Raw genomic sequence first — 15253 nt, forward strand, 5'->3', positions numbered from 1 at the left:
TACCATAAATTTTACAAATTCAAAATCCATTTCTAGCGGCATTATAAAACAGTTTTCAAAATTATATACAATCAAAACTTATAAACATTATAAGGGAAGCTGTTGCATATATTCCAAGTTACAAACATGTGCATCTAACAAAATTAGACGCATACGCCGTAATTCATAATCAATAATTATACTCTCCGCCCAAACAATTTGCATTACATCATTTTATGATTATCTTGTTTATTCCTAATATAAATCGAGCAACATCTCCCCAACACATGCCCAAAAGCCAACAATGTGCACAAATATCAATCATGGAATTTGGATAATACATCAATAGTGATCAATATCCACACAATTACCAATAATTTACACAGTTATCAGTGATTCACATAAAGCATTCAATAATTCCACATGAAATCCACACATCACATCACACCATACCGCATTACACCAATATCACATATCATAGTTCATCCATGGTCCTATCAATGTGCTCGGTTTAACTACTTGGATGCACAGACAATTCATCAATTCAAATCAGCATCGACCGAAAATTTGTAATCAAGTTTATCACAACACATACATCACAACATTAAGCTCTCATCCACGTGCTTGGCGACACCATGGGTACACTGACAATTATATGCCCCCGCGTGAGGCCCGAACGAAATCGTATAATATTTCCACCGCTTGTGGACCGATCGAATAAGCTGCAACATAGCGTACTCAAACATGTACAACCTGGCCTTATAGCTCATGGGGCAATTCATCATCATATATCATCATGTACCGCCTGGCCGTATAGCCCCATGAGTGAGTATAGTGCACCTATATACATATACCGCCTGGCCTTATAGCTCATGGGCAATTCATCATCATATATCATCATGAACCACCTGGCCGTATAGCCCCATGAGTGAGTATAGTGCACCTATATACATATACCGCCTGACCTTATAGCCCATGGGGCAATTCATCATCATATATCATCATGAACCACCTGGCCGTATAGCCCCATGAGTGAATATGGTGCACAAAACATATCATTGCCACCGCGCGTGGCCCGATCGAATTAATCTCATCATATGACATGCCAATTTTTCCCAACGATATCAACTAAGCACGGGAAATCACATTAGTCATCATGCTCACTCGTCAATCCATCTTATTCCCAAATCATTCGTTAATTCATCTCATTACCATATTTCATCCATTATTTGCATATTCTATATGTCATGTCTAACTGTGACAACAAATCACATATGCATAAATAATCGTATAGAATTATAAATATACATTTAACACATGGTAGCATATAACACCACACAAGAAAATTAACACATGGTAGCCCCATGAGTGAATATGGTAGCCCCATGAGTGAATATGGTAGCCACACAAGAAAATTATAAATATACATTTAACACATGGTAGCCCCATGAGTGAATATGGTGCACAAAACATATCATTGCCACCGCGCGTGGCCCGATCGAATTAATCTCATCATATGACATGCCAATTTTTCCCAACGATATCAACTAAGCACGGGAAATCACATAAGTCATCATGCTCACTCGTCAATCCATCTTATTCCCAAATCATTCGTTAATTCATCTCATTACCATATTTCATCCATTATTTGCATATTCTATATGTCATGTCTAACTGTGACAACATGGTAGCATATAACAAATCACATATGCATAAATAATCGTATAGAATTATAAATATACATTTAACACATGGTAGCATATAACACCACACAAGAAAATTAAGCTCTTAAATACTGAGTGCACTACATGATAGGCTTATGAGTACCTGCCTTTTACCACCTTAACTCTCCGGTCACTCCATATTCTTCTCCCATTTTATTATCGTCTTCTCAATTTGTTTATTAAACACGTAAATCTCTTAATGATTTCATGACCTCACATTTATCCTACAAGCTTTACCAATAATCTAGTTCTCCATATTTCTTTTACTCTCAATCCCATTTGATAAGGCTAATTTCATGCATCGGTAATGTGCAAAAAATGTTATATATTGCTGGGTCTAACACGTTTCCTAAGCCAGGTGTGTGAAGAAAATCGCTAGATCAAGGAAGTAATGAAGGAGATGGTCTAGCGAGAGAAAAGGACGAAATGAGCAGGATTTACAAGGAAAAAAATTGGCGTGACGGGGGAGTCTACAGCTGAGGGCAACAAAGTCATTATCAATACCTCGCTGGACCCACTAAAGCGCCTATAAATAGAGAGGAACATGCAGCGTAATGGATATAGTTTTCACTCTTCTTAGCTCATACATTTTACACACACACTTGGGAAATATTCTGGGGGATAATCGTGATAGGGGGGATACTTTCTAAAGATCTCGAGTTTGGTAACACCGTCCCAGTGAGGGCGAAGATACATTTGTTTTAATTTCAGCTGTTTTTGCTAGTTTCCACCGTCGAACTTCACTTTTGGGAGTCGACTTTGATGTTGATGATGTTTAACTGCTTATCGCTCATGGATCTGAGTTTAGCTGTTTAATTTCAAGTTACTTTTGCTTAGATCTCTCTACTGTTAGCGTAATTCTTAAATTGCTATGTCGATCTCTGCTTATTTCGTTATTGAGGTGTTTGATGTGGAATTGGGTGACAGATCTGTGGTTGATTGAGTGTTCGGAGCTTAAATTTGTAAATCTGACGTGATGGAGAATTTCTTCTGTTTGGAGTCCGTGTCGGACGCTTGGATCCGGAGTGGATTTAGCGTCTGAAGTTGATTTTGGCGTGTGAAAGAAACAGTAGTGGATAGATTGTTTAATTTCCTTTGTTTTCTATTTCCCTTCGTCTAGGTATGCAGATCTGTAAGTTCTTCGTTATTTATGCATAGATTTGATTCCAAGTTAGTAGCCCTGTTTTTTATTTGCTTATGTGTTTTCTCAAGAAGTTTTATGCGAATTTGGTTGTAGAAGACGATGTCACTGTCAGTTAGTACTAGAGTTAGTTATTCTGCCACTTTCCAGTCGTACTCTGCTTTTTCTTAGATGTGGTCCCATCGTAGAATTATTTCCTAGGTCTAGCTGTTAGGTTAAGTTTCTTTCTAATATTCCCAAGTCAAGTTAATTTTAATTTTTCCTCAACCCAAGAAAATGCGTGGCAGCAGCCAACACCAAAAATACTCCCAAATCCTTGATTACGATTCTTACGCATCCTTCTCTGTGGGATCGATCCCTACTTCCCTATACTAGGTTTAGTAAAGTGGTTGAGGGTTTTTGAAGCGGGGAAGTACTTGTGTGTCCGACGACCGGGATTCCGCACAACCTACGAGTTTCTAGACCAAGTGATCTAGTGGACTTGCTGGATCTGGGGAACCTGCCTTATTTGAATATCGCAACACTGCACACACACCACACTTGTACTGTCACATCCACACGTAGCTTCAAGTGGCGCCGTTGCCGGGGAATGGATGGCGTTTGCTGTTATTAAGGATTTGTTGTAAATATTCTAATTTTTGTTATTTTCTTTCTCCCTGACAGTTTATGAAAGCGGGCTTCTTCCAATCTGGAAGTTGGGCAAGTTCATCTGGAGCAGGGGTGGCCAGTACGAGTGGCGAATCAAGCAATCTACATTTACCATCACTACTAGATCAGGATTGAGAACGGAAGATCCATTCCCGTTCGAGTCAGAAAGTGAAAAGGAGTGGAATTCATCGACAGAGGAGAATCCAGGGACATCAACAGAACCAGAGCAATCCGAGACCGAGGAGGAGAAGGACCCACATATGGCTCATCTACTAGACCCCGATCCGGAAATAGGGTCGCTCACCGCACATCTTGACGGTGAACCCGCTCATGCTATAGTTTCGAATCCACGACGGAGGTCGATCGACATCAAAACAAATGTGCTTGGAGTTCTACCTACTTTCTCTGGGCGTAGGAATGAATGCCCTTATGAATTTCTGAACGAGTTCAGTAAACTATGCAGCATTCAGAAGCGACCCAACGAGGCAACAGAAGAGGACTACCGTCTTCGAGCAATTCCGTTTGCTCTCAAAGGGGAGGCGAACACTTGGCTGCTGAGGCTTCCACCGGACTCGATCAACACGTGGAAGGATTTTAAACTGGAATTTTTGGATTACTTTTTTCCATCTAATAAGACGAATGCCTTGAAGAAGGAGATTCAGGAGTGCAAACAAGAATACGATGAGAACCTAAGTTCTTATTGGTCCCGCTTCAAGGGGCTGCTGGATGCTTGTCCAAACCACAGGATGATAGAAGCGGAGACTTACTATTTGTTCTATGAAGGTGCAAACCCTGAATCAAAGGACTTGATGAACTCCTCGAGCGGGGGAAATTTTACTAAGAACAAAGCAAGTGAAGCCAGGGAAACGCTGGGGAGATTGATTGAGGCAAAGAAGGCCTATGATAACCCGCGAAGCATATTGAGGAGAGGATCAGCTAATGTAGTGATGGATCAAGAAGACAAGAAGGTGGAAGATAGGATCGATAAACTGGAAAAGGCCTTGCTAAGTGCGATCGAGAAATGCAATCCGCATGCCCCAGTGGAAAATGAGAAATCCCTTGGTCAAGAGGAAAGGCAACTGCAACCATACTACAGCCAACCCTACGAAGGAGAGTGCCACGCTCAAGCAAGTTCGATGGGAAGTTGGAATCCCGATGGAAGTTGGAATCAAGGGAGACAGAGGGACGCTCCATGGAGGACTCACCCAAACTTCAGATGGACTGACCATGATCAAAGCCAGCCACCTCCCTTGCAGCTCACGAATTTTGCACACCCTCCGGAGAGGCAGTCCAATTGGCCAGGGAAGGGACAAGAAGGACAATTGCAGCTGGGATACAGGAATCAGGATCAAGCTAATTGGGGAAACAAAAATCAAAACAACCCAGGAAACTCCTATGTGCCACCTCACCAAAGGAATAACCAAGGCAATTTTCAGAATTCCCAACAGAACCATCAAGGGAATCAAGGGTCGAGTAACCAATACAACAATCATCAAGGAAATTTTCGACAGAACCAAGGTCAAGGACAAAATTTTGGTCAATCCAACTTCAGACCACAACGGAGTTTGGATGACATGGTCCATGATTTGGTAAATTCACAGCAGTTCATGCAAGGTAACCTACATTCCAATAATGACATGGTGCACAAGTTACAAGATGCTCAGTCAGAGCAAAAAGCCGCCATGGACATGATGGCAAAACAACTTTCCCAGATCGCAGTATCTTTGAATGAGATGCGAGGGAATGAAGGTAAACTTCCTGCTACCGTCAAACCGCCAGATCGGGCAAATATTAGTCAAATTACTTTGAGATCTGGGCGGGGTTATGGAGGGCCAACATTGGGAGCCGATGAGGAAGCGCCTATGCAAGCCAAAGAAGGGAAACAAAGTCAGAAACAGCATGAAGGAGGCGCTGAACCAAGGGAGATCATTGTTTAGAGAGACCCCCAGAAGGAAGATTTAGGGGGATCTCTACCTCGACCAAGGGACCCATTCTTCCTAGACCCCGAACCCGAGGAAGTAAGTAAGGAAGGAAACAAGGGAGTTGATGAAACCCAGGTTGGGACGTCCACAAATGCAGTAAAGCGAGCAAAACCATTTCCATATCGTGGGGAGGCGAAGAAGAAAAAGGATGATACAGAGGATCTCATGGAGATTTTCAGCAAGATGGAAATCAACTTGCCATTCTTGCAAGCCTTGAAAATGCCCACTTTCAGTAAGTTCATCAAGGAGTTTATTGCAGGAAAAACCAAACTAGATGGGAAGATTGTGATTGGAGAAACTGTGTCTGCTGTGATACAAAAAAGAAGGATGCCCTCAAAATGCACGGACCCAGGTATGTTTACATTACCCATTTCTTTAGGGGATATCAAGGTTGAGCATGCCATGTGTGATCTAGGGGCGTCAATAAATGTTTTGCCTCTTTCAATCTATAAAAGGTTAACTGGGGTAAGAATGGTTGATACCAAAGTAGTAATCCAGCTAGCAGATAGAACTTGCATTTGCCCTGAAGGAGTGTTGGAAAATATTATAGTCAGGGTGCATGAGTTTCTATATCCTGCTGATTTTTACGTGATCAAGATGAATGATAATGAGTCTGCTGAGTCCAGTGGGGTACTTTTGGGGAGGCCATTTTTGCGTACGGCTAAGACCATTATCGATGTGTTTGATGGAACAATTTGCTTGGACTACAATGGGGAAAAATACACCTTTAGCATAGATGAGGGGATGAAAAGACCTTTGGATGTTGAGAATATCTATGCTATTGATGTTATTAACCCTTTAGTCCAAGAATATCTTGAGACAGAATTGATACAGGAACAGATTGATAACTCGGAGTTGAGCCATTCGATTGACAAAGAAGTGGTGGGATGGTGTGCAGCAGTGAACACAGAGGAATTGACAGATGAAGAGCTCATGGAGGCCATAATGGAATTCTGCAGGAACCCGGAATCAGCTACAGGCTGGGCTGAGAAAGGAAGAGTGAGGCGAGGCCCTCCTCTCCGCCGCCGGATTCGCCGAGAAGGCGACGGAGGCAGCAACCCTTCTGGCAGCTGGAGGCGTGAGTGCGACGGCGAGCTTCGGAGCTTCCCCACGCGAGCCGGAGAAAGAGTGCGCGCAGCACTAGGAGCCCGACGAGTGCTCGGCAGCGGCGCTGCCACCGCTGGCGCGAAGAAGCGACGGGGAGGGCTCGACAAAGAGGGCAGCGAAGAGGGAGAACTCAATGGAGGAAGGAGTACGCGCCGATGGAACTCCGAACTTCCGTTGAGGCGGGGCGCGGTTTCGCCGGAGAGGAAAGGCGCCGCCTCTGATTTTGAATTTAGGGATTTTGATTTTGATTTGAGGATTTGTTTTGGAATTAAGAAATGAAAGGAGAAGATGTATAAGGGGAAGAAGGAGAGGGCTCCGGCGACGCCGGAGATGGCAATTCGCCGGAGATGGAAGAGGGGCTGTCGCTGCTGCTTCTTCTTCTTTAGAAAGAGTTCGTTTGGGAATAAGGTGAATTTGGAGAAGAAGGGTTGATCGATGGAGTATAAGGGGAGTATGTTGGGCCAATTTATTTTAAATAGTTGTTGGGCCTTAGTAATTAATTAAGAGGGCCGATTAATTGTGAAGAAAAATACACCAATTACATGTCTAAATAGTTTGAGTCGAGAATTATTTATGAGAAGTTGGAATTTATTTAAGGATTGAGTTGGAGCTCAATTAATTAATTCCCGAATAATTTACTAAGTTTCCAAAGATGGAAAATATTGAAGTTGGAAAAGCGAGGGCCGACCGGCGTCGCCCGCGACGCCTCGGACGGCCGCTAAGGAAATAGGAGGAAAGAGAGACGACGTTCTCGAGCCACAAAAATAATTAAGTTTAATAAAGAAGTGCTATTAATTAAATTTCCCGATTTAATTAATATGCAAGTTTCTAAAAATTTCCTAGAAGTGAACGAAGGATAAGAGAATTAATTAGGGGCATGCATTCCTATAAGTATGAGAACTTCTTGAGTCTTATTAGTACGTTGTTTGCTTTCAAAAGGCTATCTCTGCGAGTAAAGGCGGAGTGAGGAAAAATCAAGTTAATGAGCTTTAAACGAACGAGATGGGCTTTCGAACTAAAGTGTTTTTACGTGGCCTTTTGAACTAAAGTATTTTAGTGAGCTTTTTATTTATGATATGATGTTACGTAGGCTTTCGAACTAAAGTGTTTTTACGTGTCCTTTTGAACTAAAGTATTTTAGTGAGCTTTTTATTTATGATATGATGTTACGTAGGCTTTCGAACTAAAGTGTTTTTTTTTACGTGGGCTTTCTTTTAATATCCAGCACACTAGTGTGGATATAAAGCAAATACATTTGAAGTTATGAAAAATCATCTTTCTCTCATAATGGAGCTATGTTTCTCTTCAAAATTATTGTCATGCCATAAATGTTTTTTTTGATAAATGAGATTGAATGTCATGGAATTGAATGTCATGGAATGGAATGGATTTATGAACGGAATGAATTCACGAATGGAATGGATTCACGAATGGAATGGATTTATGGATGGAATGGATTCACGAATGGAATGGATTTATGGATGGAATGGATTCACGAATGGAATGGATTTATAGATGGAACGGATTCACGAATGGAATGGATTTATAGATGGAATGGATTCACGAATGGAATGGATTTATGGATGGAATGAATTCACGAATGGAATGGATTTATGGATGGAATGGATTCACGAATGGAATGGATTTATAGATGGAACGGATTCACGAATGGAATGGATTTATAGATGGAATGGATTCACGAATGGAATGAATTTATAGATGGAATGGATTCACGAATGGAATGGATTTATGAACGAATGGAATGGATTTATGAATGCATGGAATGGATTTATGAATGGAAATGGATTTATGAATGAATGATGAACGATGAAAGAACCTAGTCTGTAGTCGAACTTTTAGCTCACAAAAGAACTTAGTAAGCTCGGGCCTTTTAAGAAAACCCCCGTGTGTTACTGTGATGGCTTGACAACTATATAATGTATGTTTTGTTTTCGGCACGTGTCCACTGAGTACACCAAGTACTCAGCCCTGCATATGTTTTAAAAATGTGCAGGTTGAGCAGTGATGACGGCGGGCGGTGTTGAGCATAGACGATGAAGATCATTCGATAGAATAGTACTTGGATGCGTCGTGTCTCCATACACGATGTCATCTGCTCTTGACTCTTCCGCTGCAATGTAAAAGTCGAGATTTCATTCTCTTGTACCATGCACTCTGATTTTTATATATATTCCAAGTTATTTCAGTTCAAGTTCAGTTGTGCCACAGTTTTCCCCTTTCTTCCCCGCTTCTTTCATCCTCCCCTAGTCACGATCAACCGGGCTTTCTATCCTTAGAAAGTGCGGTCGTGACATTATCTCTACTTACTTTCCATATTAATTTTCCACATATTTCATTTTCATACTTATTTCATATCATTAAACTATCTAATTAAAAAGGACAAAGCTTCAAGGCACCATTCACCCGGCACTATTCACAGCCAATTTTAATAACTTCAGTAATTTCATTATTAAACCTTCTTAAAAAATCCTCCTAAGTTTATATCCATGCTTAATACTTATGATAAACTAATCTAAAATCAAAACATCCAAAACTTTCATTACTATGCTAATTTAATTTCCCCTTATCTCCAATATTCTAACTTATTTTCAAAATCCATTCATTCTTAAACGATTAATTTCTATAAATCATAGCATATATCAAATCAATGTCTAGAATATATTCATACGAGCAAATATCACGATTAGTTTCATTAGGTCTATAAACTTAGATGTTTTTATCAAACTTCCAAAATCTATTAATTGATTATTATTAATTCTAATAAAATTACATTATGCAATTTATCAAGTCTAGATTTGATGCCTTTATCTTTTTACAGGAAGCTCGACATTGACAATCTCCGCCCCACTTCGATCACCCTACATATGGCAGATAGAACCACAACAACACCAAGGGGGATCGTTGAGGATGTTTTGGTAAGGTTTGGTGAATTCATTTTCCTCGCTGATTTTGTAGTATTGGACATGCAGGAGGACAAGAAGGTATCCTTGATACTTGGAAGACCATTCCTAGCAACCGGAAGGGGCCATGATAGATGTTCAAAAGGGGGAGCTGACGTTGCGATTACATGATGAAAGCATCACTTTCAACATTTATGACGCCCTGAAGTTCCATGGAAAGGAAGGAGCAGAAGGCTATCAAGAGTGCAATGTCATCCCAGTGGTCACGGATTGCGTGGGGGAAGTGGAAGTCACTTATCATCGGAACCAGGACCCCTTGGAATCGTGTCTAGTGAATTCTTTCACACCCACTACTGACCCTTCTTGTGGCACTAATGTTTGTGCTATGAATGCAGAGCTTGTGGTACTCCCCGAAAGAATTCCTCAATTGGGGAATACATTCTTGCCATTGCGAACCCCTGAGGAAGAAGAAGAGAGGAAAAAGGAATTGGGGAAACCACGAGGTCCGCCTAAAGTGGAATTGAAGCCGCTCCTAAACACCTCAGGTACGCATTTCTAGGGCCAGATAGCACTTACCCCGTTGTTGTGGCCGCTGCTTTGAGTGATGAGGAATGTGATAAGCTGCTATGTGTTTTAAACAAGTACAGGTCTGAAAAGGATTAGCCCAACCACATGCATGCATAGGATTTCACTTGAGGAAGGGCATAAACCCCGTGTGCAAAACCAACGTAGACTAAATCCAATCATGCAAGATGTAGTAAGGAAAGAAGTGATTAAGCTTTTAGACGCATGAATTATCTATGCTATATCAGATAGTGAATGGGTTATCCTACGAAGGTAGTAGCTAAGAAAGGGGGGATGACTGTTGTGCCCGGAAAGGATGGTGAGATGATTGCCACAAGAATAGCTACAGGGTGGAAAGTATGCATTGATTATAAGATGTTAAATACAGCCACTAGGAAAGATCACTTCCCTTTGCCCTTTATTGATCAAATGCTTGATAGATTAGGGGGATATGATTACTAATGTTTTCTAGATGGTTATTCTCCTTATAATCAAATTGCAATTGCTCTCGAGGATCAATATAAATCTGCCTTTACTTGCCCAAATGGGATATATGCTTATAGGAAGATGTCTTTTGGTCTTTGTAATGCTCCTGCTACTTTTCAGAGATGTATGATGGCGAATTTTCATGATCTTATTGAAAGGGTAATGGAAGTCTTTATGGACGATATCTCTGTTTTTGGAAAATCTTATGATCACTGTCTTGAAAATTTGGCTATGGAGTTGCAAAGATGTGTCGAGACTAACCTTGTTCTTAATTGGGAGAAATTCCACTTCATGGTAAAAGAAGGTATTTTTTCTAGAACACAAGGTATCTTCTGCAGGGATAGAAGTTGATCGAGCCAAGATTGCTGCCATTGAGAGATTGCCACCCCCATCTAGCGAGAAGGCCGTGAGAAGTTTCTTGGGACACACAGGGTTTTATAGGAGATTTATCAAGGACTTCTCGAAAATCTCAAAGCCTCTTTGTAAATTACTCGAGAAAGATGTGAAATTTAATTTTACATCTGATTGTGTGCAGACATTTGAGGATTTGAAGAAGACTTTAGTAAGCGCGCCCATCCTCATCACCCCAGATTGGAGCCAACCTTTTGAAATCATGTGTGACGCAACCTTTTAATTTAAATATTAATTTTGTTAGTATTAATTATTCACCCTATTTCAGTTCACGAGTTCAATTCGTCGAATCCATTCCATAAATCCATTATATTTGGCGCGACGTCTGATTTCTGATGCTGGGAAGAAGGAACGCATCAATTCAACCCCACCCGACTCCGGATGCAGAAATGGAGCGGGAAATCCACCCGACTCTTCAACAAATAGTCAATTTGAAGGTTTGAGGATTTGAATAGTTGATTAACCAGTGAACTGTGGAAACACGATTTAGGGTTTTTGGAGATTTAGGTATTCATTTTGCTGATCAATTCTTGGTTTCTTATTTAGTTAGTGGAGAGCGGAGAAAAAGAGCGATTGAAGGAGTTATTAGTGGAGAGGCTTGTGGAATGTGGCTGGAAAGATGAGATGAAAGCCCTCTGCAGGTTCTGCTTAGACCTTCATTTGATTTAATAATTATATATATTCAAATACATGTTGGGTCTAGTTAACATTTGTCAACAATGTTTACTTGCTTCGGCACACTGAAGTTGTATAGAAGATTAGGGACTTGGGAGGTGCTTTTTACCAATTTAAATTCCAACATATTTCATATTCCTAATGTTGTCAAATTATATGGATTGTTTGAAATAACTCCAGATTCTCCTCGTACTAGGGGGGTTAAGTCACTACAAATCCTTGGACAAAGGGTTTCACATCACCCCTGATGTGCATATTATAATTTAATTGAATTAAAAGTTGTAAAACCAAAATTTCGTTCAGATCTTTAAATGTATATTTAAACTCGTGTTCACATTAACTATTTATACTATCATTAATAATCAATATAGGAAACATTTTATTATTGCGAGTTAATAGATTCTAAAGTGTTAGTAAATGTTGTTCATTCGATCAGTATTTAATGAATTAAATTTAGTGTGATCTTGGAACTCTATGCAGTGTAAATTTTTAACATGTTAATCATAAAAAAATAATTTGAGTGCCAAGCAAGAAATACTTAAAGAGTGTTACAGGTACCTTATCATATTTGTACTAAACATTTTAATCATTCTTATTGGTTGTACAACAGTTCTTCAAGACTCGTGGGAGATTAAGTTTTTGAGTCTGACAATAATTGAATTATTGACTTAACGTTTGGTTGTTTTATGGTGGTGATTGATAGAATTCTGGAATGTCGAATTCTCAAATACGGAATACTACATTTTCCATTACTTGACCATCATGGCTTTCATTCATCCTTCATCTTTTTATATCCCCCACTCTAGTTTAATCATGGATTCTAATTTCTCTTGTGTGCTTACACCATTAACTTTGCTTGAACATTTTTTTTCTGATAGGGAGTTTGCAAAGAAGAAGGGAAGGGATACTGTAACTGTTCATGAGCTTGTCAAAGTCATAACTCCAAAAGGAAGAGGTGGGTTTCTCCCTATTCATTTGTGTTAATATGGAGTACTAATGATTTACATAGTACTTCTTAAATTTCATGGATTGTATTATTATATTTGGCTTTCTTATTCCTTCTTTTTACTGTTTAATTATTTATTCATTCTTTCTTTTATTTCTCAGCAGTGCACATGTTCTAATTTGTTAGTAGAGGACATGTATCAATAAGATTGAATGATTGAATTAGTATTGTTAATCTTTTTAACTTCAAGGGCGTTTGGAATACCAATGTCCTTATTGTAGCATTTATCTTATTACGAATATAATACATGCACAGCTTCTAGATTCTGATCATCCACACGTGATTGAAAGATGGAGGCAACTAAATGTAAACATGAGAGATTTTATAGTTGTTAGCTTGATATTAAATTTATTATACTTTCTTTCTATAAATTCAAGTATCAACACCTTTGCGGAGAACATATTTTATTTTCTAGTAGGCACTATTCATTATATTTTTCAGTTACGTTTATAATGATGATTGCGATAAATTTTATGCAGTGTTTCAGCAAACTATTTACGAATGATTGTTTATAAAATATTGATAGTCAGCTTACTTTACCGATTCAGTACAATTGCACATGAATAAAAATTAAATGCAACTGCTTTGACTTAACCCTGGTGTTGGTTGTAAGCAAAAAGAAATACCGGGAAACCTCAGGGTTTGCAATACATACATGGCAGGCATGTGGACAGCGTGAACATGACCTGAAACAATTAAAAAATGCTTGACTTGTAAAGATCTACTGGAAAGCTAGATTCACAAATGAAGTTTTAGGACATATCATTCATCTTAAAATTCCTTTTATGCGAATCTACCCTTCCTTCTCTCTTTTATCTATGGAATCCCAATTAACTTGAAAAGTTTAGGTTCAAACTCTTACATTCTTCTCTGTGTTGAGTTACTAGTATATCGTTGCAAGTTCAAGCTTCACAATCACCTACCATGAGGGTGAAGTATTTGCTATAATCCACCTATATCTGGCCCCAATTATGCTAACACACCAGCAGCCTGCTATCAATATTTCCTGTCTTTTTCTCTTATTTATTTAGTCCTACGTTCTATTTTGTTTTGCTCCAATGTTTCTCTAAGAAAAAACTGGTAAATGATTCAATGTTGATCTAGAGAAAAATGTTGATTACAACATTCAGCACATAAATACCTTGCAATTATAAGATTTGTGATTTTTATTAGTCTATTAATTTATCCAGAAAGAAGTGACTCTAGACATCACATATCAATGGCTACTAAACGGGTTTTTTATACAGGCGTTGATGCCTGATTAAACAGATTACTAGTCATAAAGGTTGGCTTTTGGTTCAACGCATCTTGTGTTTGAAGTTACGAAGTCAATTTAAAAGATAATATACAATGTTAACTTGAATGTAAAGTATATTTACTTGGGACTATTTTTTCTTTATAGAGCAGTATGGTTTCCAAGTGCGAACATCTTATTTCATATCATTAGAAATTTGTGTAAACATCTGTAAAAATAATATTGTTGGTTGGAACTTACTCTGAGAATGCAGCATTTAGATATAGGTTCAAGTTCCAAGCTTTTCTTAGTGGGGTAAGCATTGGTTTTGGCTTGACTTGCATTGTTGCTAATCATAACTTTAGACATTTAATTGGAATTAGAACCATGTTAGCGTGGCAAATATATACAAACCATAGTAGTGTATAAGATGAACCTTTTTATAAAAAATGATGCTTGTTACTTTACTGCAGTATAGTTAGAAGTAGAAGAATACATTTAAGAAGTAGAATAATCTTTCATTCCAGTAAATAGGTTTTTGGATCAATAAACCTTGCTTTGATAAGTCATTAGACTGAGCTCATCATATTAAAACTATTATGTGCAGTTACTTAGGCCATTTTTACATTGTTTGATAAGGATGGGTGTTACAAATTCCTTAACTGTACTTAATGTTAACTTTCATGGCTAGCCCCATAGCATGTTATTATTTTGAACTTAAGTAATTAGTTGGGTGATAAGTAATGTATCGATTACAAACCTACAGTATATCGTTATCTTCCTTGTACTAGCATAAAAATATTGATGGTATCAATTATAAATTTATCATTTATAATCCAAAACAGAGTCAGCCACCAAATGACAATTTCTTGAAGTAAACAAGCACCATGGAATTAGATATTTGGATGCATCAAAGCTCATCTAATATGATTCAAGTGTCTGGTGATAGTATTTTATAGTATCGTTTGATCAATATGTTCTATTTGTTTTGCTTTCATCTTATAAATTCGGTCTTTTTGCATCCAGCTTTTGTACCGATTCAGTGAGAGCAGAAATGCTGCAGCGAATTCGCTCATTTCTGGCATCAACTACTTGATGTGGAAGAAACTTGTACAAGCAAGCGCTCGGAGGGAAAAACACATACACATACATTATATCCTCTGGAGTTGGAGGAACACGTTGGGATGAGCAGCCAATAGAAATATCATGGAGGATAAATGGCTCTTATAATCGCTGGCTACAAGTTGACATTCTCCAATATAATGTCGTGATCACCAACGGTACATCTAAACTGTTATTGGCTTGTTGATGATCGATAAAGCTTATATTGTTAATTATTGTGAGTAAAGTTGTGATTAGTGGATAAACAATTTTT

General features: G+C 38.8%; 1 protein-coding gene across 1 annotated transcript; it reads left to right on the top strand.

The window, feature by feature from the left end:
* The first annotated feature begins 10901 nt into the window (after positions 1-10901).
* Positions 10902-14974, top strand: LOC125206351 (transcription and mRNA export factor ENY2). The gene is made up of 4 exons (XM_048105618.1): positions 10902-11400; positions 11510-11604; positions 12517-12597; positions 14905-14974. Exons 1-4 carry the CDS (start codon positions 11299-11301, stop codon positions 14972-14974), a joined length of 348 nt encoding a protein of 115 aa, XP_047961575.1. The 5' UTR covers positions 10902-11298.
* The last annotated feature ends 279 nt before the right edge of the window (positions 14975-15253 follow it).

Source organism: Salvia hispanica, chromosome 2 (genome assembly GCF_023119035.1).
Source record: "Salvia hispanica cultivar TCC Black 2014 chromosome 2, UniMelb_Shisp_WGS_1.0, whole genome shotgun sequence".
NCBI lineage: Eukaryota > Viridiplantae > Streptophyta > Magnoliopsida > Lamiales > Lamiaceae > Salvia > Salvia hispanica.